Raw genomic sequence first — 12,280 nt, 5'->3', positions numbered from 1 at the left:
CTGCAGACGGTGGATGCAGCACCGGTAATTACTGCCGCCGTGATGAACATCATGATTAAACGTGCGCGTCCGTGGTTTGTGAAACTGTGATCGGCTGCGTAGGAAGCAAGTAGAGCAAAAAATCATGGAGATATATGATTACCAACTGAAATGTTTTTTCTAAGAAGCAATGCATTGTCAAACTAGCAAAGAAGCCTTGTAGCAATATTGTCAAAAGCATAATTGATTGGAAGTTGTAACACAGGACACACATAATTGATTGGAAATTATAACACAGGGCACACCATGAATCCAAAACTGTATATAATCGGCTATGTCAACATCAAGTGCTACTGGAAATAATGATAAGTACCTCCTCAGTATTGGAATCTTCATATTCTGCTATAGCTAGAAGCATGCATCAAAGTTGTCGAGAAACATAGGTCTCCCAGTAAGTATTGTTAAAGTGGCAACATTGCTGTCGGAGGCAATATTACAGAAACCAGGGTACATGTGAGCAATTTTTTCGTAAAATAAATATTAATAACACTGAACACACCGTTCCTGATAACCTCCACAAAGGTGTGCACACAACTGTGTCGTGTTCAGCATTCTGTATCTATTCAGATAAAGCTGAAATAGACATGTATGATAGTGCTGTCTCCAGAAGCAGAAGTAAATAAATAAATATGTAGATGCCCTTTGGCATCGGTGGTTTAACAAGATCATGTGTTCCCTAAAATCTAGTAGACACAAAATAATATATACTTTTTCAAATGAAGTCGTTATAAAAAGTTGTGTTATCTCTAGAAACCAAAGCAGATTGTAATAGTACCAATTAAAGAAGGCATATTGTCATGCTTTTCTGGAATTCAAATCCACCTGTTCACTCCATTGTCAGATTTTATCTCTACTGCAGAAAGCTCACCATTATATAAAATGGTAGATTAGTGGACCAAACATGAAGAAATGAAAGGAGAGAAGAAACAATAGATAGAAGTCAGAAGCCACATCGTCTGAGACCTTTCTTCACAAACCACAGATCGTACAGAAGAAACAGTTGGTTGATACATCAACTACAAACATCAGTCAAATAGTACACGACAAATATAACTATCAAAAAAGGAAAGCTATCCACATCCACAGAAAAATATAAATCACAAAAGTAACTATAAAAAAGATGCTGTGCCGGCAGGAAGAACAGTCAGAACAGATGGTGCTGCTGAATCCGGACTAATTCTGTACAGAAGAGCGAGTGCAGAAACAATTGACATTTACCAAATGCTCAGCAATAAAGGTGGTTAAGCAAGATGATTGCCTGGTGGATGCATATTGCCACGCCCCGTGGATCTAAACAATAGATCAGATCACCCCCTTCGAGCTGACAATAATAATATTGAAGGAATTTGATGTTCTTCAGGCGCTTTCCGCAATTGCTGGCTGTTTAAATAAAAAGGAAAATACAATCAGTTATCACGCTTGAGACCAGAAAAAAAAAAACCCCACTTGTTTCAAGTCTAACCAAGTACCAGATAGTTTATTCACCATAAGTTACTCAATGTAGAAACTACTATTAGTTGCATCTTTAGTGGTTCACATGTAGCTATATTCGATGCTCACGGTTAACTGCCCAAGATATGTAACATTGGAGGATTTAATGTATGGACTTGGTGGGTTAATTTAGATGAGGTCAACTGTAATCTTCTAGATATCATTTTGTATGCCATTCTGATCTGGTATATGCGGGAATAGCACAGCATCAACCTACTTATCCACTCCGTTGCTCAACTAACAAAGATGCTGAAGAGATCAGTTAATAACAGTGGTGGTAATACTTCCGCGAAGTTCCCATATGCCCATGGTTTATTCAAGAGCTAACTAGTTAGTTATATAGAAACAAAAGAGAGATGGCATCAGATGTATTGGCATACTGTAGAATTTCAGACTGCAGCTATTGTATGTTCATTAAGGCAAAGCTTGGTGAGTCTAGACTATGGAAGAATTTACAGAACCATAAAAACACAGGAGATCTTGTGCCATTCATTTTTCTCAGGAATTCACACTTGGACTATGCTAATGTGCGAATGTTCTCTCGGCAGTGTTGAAATAGGATGTTAGGTTTATAGCTTCTTGTGCACACTTTGATATTATCAAATGGACAGTGCTGAGGATCCTTCGGAGGCTCAGAGCCTCGGAACCTCCGGGTTCCCCGTCGTCAGATCCTTGCACATCTACGGTCAGAAATTGGAGGTTGACTAGTCATAGGGACCCACTCCCACGTGCATCGCTTTGTCTTCAGAAAAAAAGAGAAAGTACTAGTCCTAGCACTTTCGCATCCGCTCCCCTGCCGCTCGCCTCCCGGCCGTGGAAAGAAGCTGGAGTCACCGGCAAGGCTCGTCGCAGCAGTTCGCCGGCGAAAAAAGCTCTGCCGCTTCGTAGCGTTAACCCCTCCTCCGCCCCGAAAAAACATCCGAAAAAGCTTCATAAGAAAAAGAGCTGCGGCACCTCTCCTCCGAGAACCATGGCCATCGCCGGAGAAGACGGCCACGGTAGCATCACACAGCCGCTCACCTGTAGCTCTGGCAGCAGCCATTTGCAGCTCCCGCGCTGACAGGTTGAAGCACCGTGGCTCGCTACTTGAATCTCGTCAACTAGGCACTTGCAGCACCGCCGCCCGCAGCCTTGAGCTCCGCCGCCAGGCAATTGCAGCACCGCCGCCTGCTTCCTGGAGCTCCGCTGCCACGCAATTGCAGCACCATCGCACCTGTTTGCAGCTTCGCCGGCAGGAAATTGCAGTACCGTCGCCCGCTCCTTGTAGCTCCGGCGGTATACTATTGTAGCACCGCCGCTTGCTAGTTGCAGCTCCACCGGCGAACGATTGCAGCTCCACCGGCCACAGGTTGTAGCTCTGCCGGCAGACAATTGCAGCTCCGCCGGCAGACAATTGCAGCTCCACCGGCGGGCAATTGCAGCACCGCCGCTCCCTGCTTGTAGCTCCGCAGCGACCTCGTCGAAAAATGCGAGATACCGGCGCCAGCGGTGAAAGATCCGTGGAGACTGCGCCGCCATGGATATCCAGCGAGGTCGCCGTGGTCATGGGGATCCGGTAAGGTCCCTAGGGTACGGGGCGGTCGCGGGGGTGCGGGTGTCCGGCAAGGTCCCAAGGGTGTTGGGATCTGGCGTCTTGCAGAATATGGCGAGGGGTTGGTGCGGATTCATGGAGGGGAGAGGCAGCCAGCAGGAGGTGCCATGGCGAGGAGGAGAAAAGCGGGGCAGAGAAAGTCTGAGCCAGAACAGCGAGAAGAAGCGTCGCTTTCGTATGTGGGTCCCGCATGAAGTGTGTGTCGCAAAGAAAAGTTGGACTACTGGCGGAAGGAAGACGTTCGGTGCCTAGCGATGCAGATCGGATGGCCGCGCGTCCGGAGGTTGCTAGCGCCCGATCCTCCGACGGAAACAAAGCCTTTTCCTTATCAAATAGCTAGAGTACACCGAGCATTATAGCCAAACTTTCTTTCGTTCCGTAAATCATGGTTCCTATTTTCCTGATATTCTAGTCAAACATGATAATGAAATGACAAACGCTTGGGTGTTCCACAATAAACATGATCACTCGCAACTCGCAAGTAGTTTCCGATAGGATCAAATATGAGGCACGTTTATGGGTTTTGGCGGGTGCAAGCGCTTGGGCGATTTGATGCCGGGAGAGTAATCCTTGTAATAAACTACTTTTATGGTCTTGTAAACCTTCTCCTTAATTAATCAAATCGGGCAAAGCCTTTTTTGCCCCCATTTAAAAAAAGATAATGAAGTGACAAAACATTCTATCTCTAATGGTTCAACTTCTAGTACCATAGACAAATATGAATGCTATCTCAGGCTAGCTGATTTACCTTATTCGGAATTTGTCTTCTTACACGTGGTGTGCCTGGTTCATTTGGCTTCAATATTTGAAATGAACACATTAGGTTTTCATCTATGCTCAGCAGAGCACCTACATTATCGAATTCCCCGCAATAATTTGGAGCTGAGAAGATTGTGACTAATCTCCTCTGTGCGAAGAACTCATAACCATCTTCTACCACCTAGGGGCATTCATAGTAATGCAAGAATCGTGAGATAAATCTTAACAATAATAATAATCGGAGTTCTCTAAAAGAATAAAAACGAAGACCAAGTTTTCACAAACCTGATGGGCTCGGCATATAAGATCAAGATCATTCTTCTCCAAGAACTCTATAAGTTTATCTGCGCCAAACGTATATGAAACACCTCTGTCGCTCTCCCCCCATCCTTCTCCACTGGGGCTAGGATCAGACCAAAGCAAATCACACAGGAGACCGTAATCAGGAATTTCAGCCGGCCTCTCAATATCCTTTATTTGGTCTAGGTTATCCAGTTCAGGTGAAAGGCCACCATGCATGCACAATATCTTGTCGTCAATGAGTGCTGCAATAGGCAGGCAGTTGAAGCAATCAGAGAATATCTTCCACAGCCGAACATTGAACCTCCTCTTGCATTCATCATAGAAACCATAAACTCTGTTGATTTTTGCATCTTCATGGTTCCCCCGTAACAGGAAAACCTTGTCAGGATACCTTATTTTGTATGCCAGCAGCAAGCATATAGTTTCCAAGCTCTGTTTGCCTCTATCTACATAGTCTCCGAGGAATACGTAAGTTGAAGTTGGAGGATAACCACCCAAATCAAACAACCTCAGAAGATCAACAAATTGACCATGAATATCACCTGCAAGGTATCATCATAACTCATAAGGCTAAGAGTTCTCTGGCATGATCTGCAGATATAATTTATAGAAAAAATGAAAAAGTAATAGAAGATCGATGCATCTTTGTCCAAAAGTAACTCCTTACCACACAAACGAGATCACCTGACAGACATAGTAAACAAAGCTCCGTAGCAGATAATGTGTAGAATGGTAAAGCTAAGCAAATTGTACTTGCAATATTCAATCTCATGTTTTATTTCAAATTTTCCCAAAGCTATGCCAAGGTGGTGTTGATTGTTGTCAGGATGGAATCTGGTAGGTGGATCAAAGAAGACAGGAGAAGCAGAGGTTAGCCCGTGGAATAATTTGTGAACTCATAGCCGGTGCAATTGAGAATGTTATCAGTTGGGGCCAACCCGTGGATCAAAGAAGGCAGGAGAAGCAGAGGTTAACCCGTGGAATAATTTGTGAACTCGTAGCAAGTGCAATTGAGAATGTTATCAGTTGGGGCCAAGAGATAAACAAGAATGGCCACTTCTCAACAAGAACCATTTATAGAAAGTTGGTCTTCAGGAGTTGCCAGTGACAGAATGGTTGATATGTAGATTGTGGTCTGCGAAAATCCCGATAAAGATCAAAAAAAATCTCACGCACGTCTTCAATAATGATCTCCAATTAGTTGTTCGGTTGAAAGAAGGAATTGACCACGGGTGAGTTATCATGTAATATCATGTCAAAGTAGGGACCATAAACCATATCTTGTTTCTCTGCCCAATTGTCTGTTTGGTGTGGTGTCTTTAGGAAAAAAAACTCACTGGGAGGTAGCACCTCAGTCTCTGGAAGATTTCTTTGTTCAATGACTTGGTCTGGGAAGAGTGCATGCAAAAGAACTGATGATGTGGTATGTGAAGCTGTGGCTACATATTGGGCATTATGGGAAGTTCGAAATAAAAAGACAATTGACGGTAAGCACCATACAGACATTTTGAATAAAATTGTTTTGTGGAGAAGGCAACTCACACATTGAACATCAAACTTATGTTGGTTAGTGGAGTGGAAATAGGGATAATGAATTTCTGCGGTTTTATCATCAAGTTTGTCTTGGTGTGTTATAAGTAGGTTTGTAGCTTAGGGTTAGCAATTTTGCTATCACTGCGTTATTTTAGTTCGGTAGGGTGTGGTGCATGTCCTCCTGATGCTACTTTGTATTTCGTGGACACCAGAGGCGGTACCTTTTTTTTTTGTAAAACCCTGATTATTACATTTATTGTTAGCCAGGTCTGAACCCTTTGATCTTAAATTTTATTCACTAGCTATGTGTGCAAGTGGAAATGAAATTTCTACAAGGAATAATGTATAGACAAAAATAGCATCTTGACCAGACCCAGGCGTAGAACAAAGAACATCACTATGTATCACGAAGTGACCAGCACGTGTAAACACATTCAATGGGCGATGAGAAGTGACTGGACCATCCATTGTGCCCATCATTGACCAATAACCCTACCTCATTCTGATTTTATTTTTACAGCATCAAATTAACTCATGATTCCATCGCAAACCCACATGCCGTCAGCCTAGTAAAGCAAATAAAGTCTGCAGCCAAGATGCGAGCACATATGACTAAGCTTTAGCTTGTTCAGGGGTTTCAGCACAAGCTTACCCCACCATATAGAAGGCTTATGCTTGCCCCATGTTTTAGCCAATGTTGGCAAGAAAATAAACATGATTGGTCTAAGGAACATGGGCATGCCAAATTTTGGCAACCAGTCCAAACAGTACCCAAAATTCTGGTCCTGGCCAAAGAATTGGCAGGGTTGATTTTGGTTAATGATTATCTAACACCGATGGAGCTTAAATCAGGGATTCTCATTATGGTGCCAAGAGAACATCTCCCTATCCATCATTTTCGTATCCCCAGACTTCATAAAGCAGCACCAACATGTACCTAATCGCGCCATGACTCTCCACATCGCCAGGGAAATTAGCAGCAAAAACTACGTCTACGCGCAACCGGAAAGGAGCGGTCAAATACTATAATACAGAATATTTGATTGATAATCACCGCAGATCTTGACGGGTCCGCGGATTTGGAGGAGGTTGGGCTGGGAGAGGAGCACGCGCTTGGCGTCGACGCAGAGCTGCCGGATCTCCGCCTCCGACAGCTGCACCTGGCGCCCGCCGCGGCCGCCGTCGACCAGGCGCCGCACGATCTCGTCCACCGCCGCGCCCTCCATGGCCCCCATGGAGGCCCGGGTCATCATCATCTTCGCTCCGCCGCGTGCCCCTCTCTCCGGCCGGCCGGCGACGGCGAAGGGGGAGAGAGAAAGGGTGGATTGGAAATGCTGGGTGTCGGGAATAGTTGCGTTTGGGACGGCGACGAGCGTAATTTAATCGTTTCGGAGCGTTCAAAGCCGCGTGAAGACGCGCCAGCCGTTGATTCGGGGATGGACGGCGCACGATTCGTGGTTGAAGCCTTCCGCTCTCGTGGTCGCTGCTTTTTTCGTCGCCGTCGTTGCCACTGTCTGTCGATGGAGAAAAACAACGCTTTTTTGTGCTCCCCATTTTCTGCTTAATTAGGCAAGTGCCTGCGCGTTGACGTGATAAGTGTCCGTTGTCTCAAACAATGTCATTAGTAGTAATAATATTGTTATGTTATTGATTGTGCATGTTGTAATAAATATTTATCTAACATATATATATATAAGAATTAAAAAGAGATAAGGTCTTCTCTCCTTCACTCTCATATCTCTAACTCTACTCTACCATTCCATGCTAAGTCTTCCCACTTGGCGTTTACCACCAACTCCATGGTCCACGTGGCATCGCTCTCCTGCATTGCGACACTTTGTTCTCTAGCTTAAGTTTTACATGGTCATGAAATAGCTGTCTTGCATTAATTATTACTCCGTATATAATAACGACATTTACCTTGTTGTGTCAACTTCAGTTGATGCAGTTGTTCCACAATTGTTGCTGCCAAGTCTGATCCAAGGTTGGAGAGCAAGATCATAGTTGAAGTAGTCGCACAAGCGAGGCCATCACAAATGCGAAAAGCAAAGAGACGCATATAAATAGTAGGATCTGATATGTATTATTAATCGGTGTCCTCTTTTCATGCAATTCATGGGTATATAGAAGGGGAGTGTTGGGAAATCATGTATGTACAAGTGGTTTCCCAACACGCCCCCCCCCCCCTTTGGTCCAACATCCTCTATTATATATGTCTCAAAACTCCAAAAATCTAGTGGAAAAATATGGAGAACTGGCACATATAAAAAAAACTGTTCTGTAAAACATCTAGAAAATTCACACAAGGGAAAAAAAAATACTATCCACTCAACATCAGGTTGAGAACTCCATCGTCTATATCGAGATTTACATAGGGGGGCGCGAAGAATCTCTGTAGTCACCTAGCCACTTAAGTTGGACTAAGCATGTTTATATAGTTTCATATACATCATGCTTCCCATAACCATGCACCATCATCATTGCCTTTTCATGAAAATAAATAGAAATTCAAACTTTTGCCCGTTATCTTTTTATCTGAAAACTACACCTCATAATTGTGAGTATGTTAAATATTTCCAAAACTTATTTCTCTAATGTTTGGCAAGCACATAGTACTTCTAAGTTAGCATATGACATAATAATAGCTCATTGCTATTTTTTACTTTGCCTTTGAGCTATTATGATCATATTGCCTTTTTCAACTTAATAAATTGTTTAAATCATTCTTCCAATAAGGTTTAGATCATCTTTTAATGTGCCTACTGTTATTTTACTTTAAGTAACATCAAAATATCTTTGCAGCTCCAAATTTTCCACTGAAAATACTAGCCATATAATTCAATTTTCAATTTTTGTAATTTTTGGCCGCGTTGTTTGCAATTTTTGTAAACCGTTCAAATCAACTCCATTTGAGCTGAAAATATTACAGGATCCAAAAATATTTAAAACTTGCTTCTGCAGAATTTTCAAAAATGTCTAAATTGGTTCGGTTTCCCAACTATTTTGAAAAAAGAGCATATCGGGTAATACCAGTTTCAGAATTCAGAGATGGTAAGAGCTAACCAACAATCGTCTTCCTCGTGGTAGCGCTCCACCGGGCAGTGCAGCGGCCTGCTGCTCACCATTTGTCGATGCCCATGCCATCCAGACTATCCCCTTGACCTTTACAAGACTCCCGGAGCTTAAACTCCACTTTTCCCCTCTTCCCCGAACTCCTGGAACCCTAGATCGATCGAGCCTCCTCGAAGCCATTGGCATCGGCAAGTTTGTTGCAGGCAAGCTCTGAGAATCATGTTCGTGTCATTTTGTTCCCCTTTCTTTGATGCTTCTCGGGGACCTGGTGTAAGGGTATTTTACCCTTATCCATTATTTTGGTAACATGACACCGTGCTAGAGTATTTGGACTAATACATGTCTACTAGATGATTCCCGGGTATTAGCCAAAGAGGTATAATGGTGTATCAATGTAACAAGAAGGAAATGGGAGACCCCCACTTCGATGAAAAAGCAACGAGGTTTTCCAGAGGCTGGCCGGTCCCTGGCACCGGCCAGCCCGGCGCCGACCAGCCTCAGGATTGCTGCCGACCGGGTGGTGTCCAGTAAGGTTGGGCACTAGTCCAGTCAGGGCCCGGTCGCCAGCCCGGTTTGGACCGGCCGCTCCGGTCACAGGTCCGGTCGGACCGGATGCCTGACCGACTGCCCCGGCGCCCAAGCGGGCCTGGCGCTTGTGCCAACCGGGCATGGTCCAGTACGCGAAGAAGCATGTCCGGTCAAGACCCGGTCCCAGCTCCGGTTGAAACCGGTCGGTCCGGTCAGTGGCCCGGTCTGACCGGCCCGTGCGCAGGCCTGTCCGGACTGTGCGTCGGTCTGTCCGGCGCCAAATCCGGTCGACCGGGTTTCTCGAGGAATCTGCTGACGTGGCAAGTGAGCAACGTCCAGAATTCAAGAAACAATATAAATACCCCTTCTCCTACCTCTGAAGGGGTAGGCACTACACTACAAGTTGTTCGATCTTGAGCTCTCTCTCTCTCATACTCCATTGCTAGAAACACCAAAAGCCTCAGATATCCTTCCTCCTCCACCCAAACTCAAATCCCTCCGGGGAAACGTTAGAGGAGGACCCGATCTACTGTTCTACCAAGCCAAATCTTGTCCCCCCTTGTATTCATCAAGAAGCTTGCTCTCTAGGGTTCCTTGGAAATCCTAGGTGGGCAAGAGTGGTCCGGAAGCATCCGGGCTGTGGATTTGCTCCTAACAAGATTGTGAAGGTTTGGAGGCTACCTCAAAGTCTACCACAAGTGAGTGAGCTATTCCTTCGTGGGATAGGCTCCGGAGAATAGGGTGAGCCTTCGTGGCGTGGGGAATCCTTCGTGGGACATCCACCCCTCCAAACGTGACGTACCTTCTTGCAAAGGAAGGGAACACGGGAATACATCCTCATCTCCGCGTGTTATCGGTTATCTCTAACCGAACTCCTTACTTGTGATATAACTGCCTGTTAGTGTAAGGGTATTTTACCCTTATCCATTATTTTGGTAACAATGACACCGTGCTAGAGTATTTGACCTAATACGTTTATAAGGATTATCTCAGGTATTAGGCAAAGAGGCATAAATGGTGTATCAAAGGAACAAGAAGGCTAAAGGAGACCCCCCACTTCAACAACAATCAAAAAGGGGTCTACAGCAGAAATCCGGTTTGCCGCCCGGTCAGCCGGCCTCACAACCGGCCAGTCCGGCGAGCAACCCGGTCAACCGGGCGTCAAATATGCGCCTAAGAGATCCGGTCTGCTGCCCGGTCTGCCGGCCTACAGACCGGCGGGCCCGGCGTGCCGTCCGGTCGACCGGGCGCCAACCGGGCGCCAAAAGGAGGAGCATCCTGGATGTCGCAAAGTGTCTCTGGTCTAGGTCCGGTCTACCATCCGGTCTGGACCGGCTGGTCCGGTCACTGGTCCGGTCCGACCGGCCTCTGCACCGGGCAATCCGGTCTGTGGTCCGGTTGACCGGGTTTGTCGGGAGAAAAGCTAAGGTGGCAAGTGACCAACGGCCATATTTCGAAGAACACTATAAATAGCCCTTCTCCTACCTCTGAACAGTTAGGCACTACACTACAAGCTGTTCTTGAGCTCTCTCTCTCTTACTCCATTGCTAGAAACACCAAAAGCCTCAGATCTCCCTCCTCCTCCACCCAAACTCAAATCCCTCCGGGGAATCGTTAGAGGAGGACCCGATCTACCGTTCTACCAAGCCAAATCTCATTCCCCTTGTATTCATCGAGAAGCTTGCTTCCTAGGGTTCCTTGGAAACCCTAGGTAGGCAAGAGGAGTCCGAAGCATCCGGGCAGTGGATTTGCTCCGGCAAGATTGTGAAGGTTTGGAGGCTACCTCAAAGTCTACCACAAGTGAGTGAGCTATTCCTTCGTGGGATAGGCTCCGGAGAATAGGGTGAGCCTTCGTGGCGTGGGGAATCCTTCGTGGGACCTCCACCCCTCCAAACGTGATGTACCTTCTTGCAAAGGAAGGGAACACGGGAATACATCCTCGTCTCCGCGTGCTATCGGTTATCTCTAACCGAACTCCTTACTTGTGATTTAATCGCCTGTGAGAGCCTTCGTGCTCGAGTTAGTTGTATCCTCATATAGTTTGCTTCACCTAGTTTGCATTAGGCTCACCTTTATATTCCGCAAATCCTAATATTGCAAAGAAAGAATTAAAATCTGTAGAAACCTATTCACTCCCCCTCTAGGTTTACCATCTCTATACTTTCAATTGGTATCGTAGCTCTGGACTCTTATTAAGGGCTTCACCGCCTTAAGAGTGAGATGGATAAACTATTCGAGGGTCTAGATGAAGATTGTAACCTTTCGGTTAAAGAGATGAAATCTAGATTCTTGGCATATGATGCCGAGAAGAAGAAAAAGGAGGATGAACTACAAAGCCAAATGGCAGAGATGTCTGCCATGCTTAAGAACTTGACTAGTGGGCCTCCTAGTACGGCTTCGGCCTCCCTAGGGAGCTATCGTGAAGTCAACCATGACTATCCCAAAACACTTCACCCATGCCTCATATAAACCATAGTGGGAATGTTCCCCATTTTGATGGAACTCACTTTCCTTTTTGGAAATCTTCTATGGAATCTCATATTCGCAGCACTGCAAGTGTGGAGTTATGGGAGATCATTGTTCATGGATACCGGGAGCCACAAGATCCCATTCGGTTGACCTCCACCGAATTCTACAACCGTCAACTCAATGCCTCCGCACGTGACAAGATTAGGAGTGGCATCAACCGCAAGCTCCTTGATCAAGTCAATGACATAGACTCCGCTAAAGAGTTGTGGGATCGAATCATAGTACTCCAAGAGGGAACCGATTTGATCCAATCAGCTCTTTATGAGACCGCAAAGCAAGAGGCCCATCAGCTCATGATCCGAGAAGGAGAATCCGTGGCCGATGCTTATGCAAGGCTAGGTGCTCTTAGAGTGAGGGTCAAGGGACTTGGAGTTGAGAAGTACAATGACGGCTTCGAGATGAATGAAGCATTCATAAAGTCCAAGTCATCTAGAT

General features: G+C 45.5%; 1 protein-coding gene across 1 annotated transcript; it reads right to left on the bottom strand.

The window, feature by feature from the left end:
* Positions 1-955: 955 nt before the first annotated feature.
* Positions 956-7,049, bottom strand: LOC124646481 (serine/threonine-protein phosphatase PP1-like). Its single transcript, XM_047186587.1, has 4 exons — positions 6,771-7,049; positions 4,166-4,725; positions 3,870-4,061; positions 956-1,419 (listed from the first exon to the last, which is right to left on the bottom strand). Exons 1-4 carry the CDS (start codon positions 6,970-6,972, stop codon positions 1,396-1,398), a joined length of 978 nt encoding a protein of 325 aa, XP_047042543.1. The 5' UTR covers positions 6,973-7,049; the 3' UTR covers positions 956-1,395.
* Positions 7,050-12,280: the final 5,231 nt, after the last annotated feature.

The sequence above is a fragment of the Lolium rigidum genome, chromosome 4 (genome assembly GCF_022539505.1).
Source record: "Lolium rigidum isolate FL_2022 chromosome 4, APGP_CSIRO_Lrig_0.1, whole genome shotgun sequence".
Taxonomy (NCBI): domain Eukaryota; kingdom Viridiplantae; phylum Streptophyta; class Magnoliopsida; order Poales; family Poaceae; genus Lolium; species Lolium rigidum.
The sequence above is the reverse complement of the archived record's forward strand: the minus strand, read 5'-3'. Positions and strand labels throughout refer to the sequence as shown.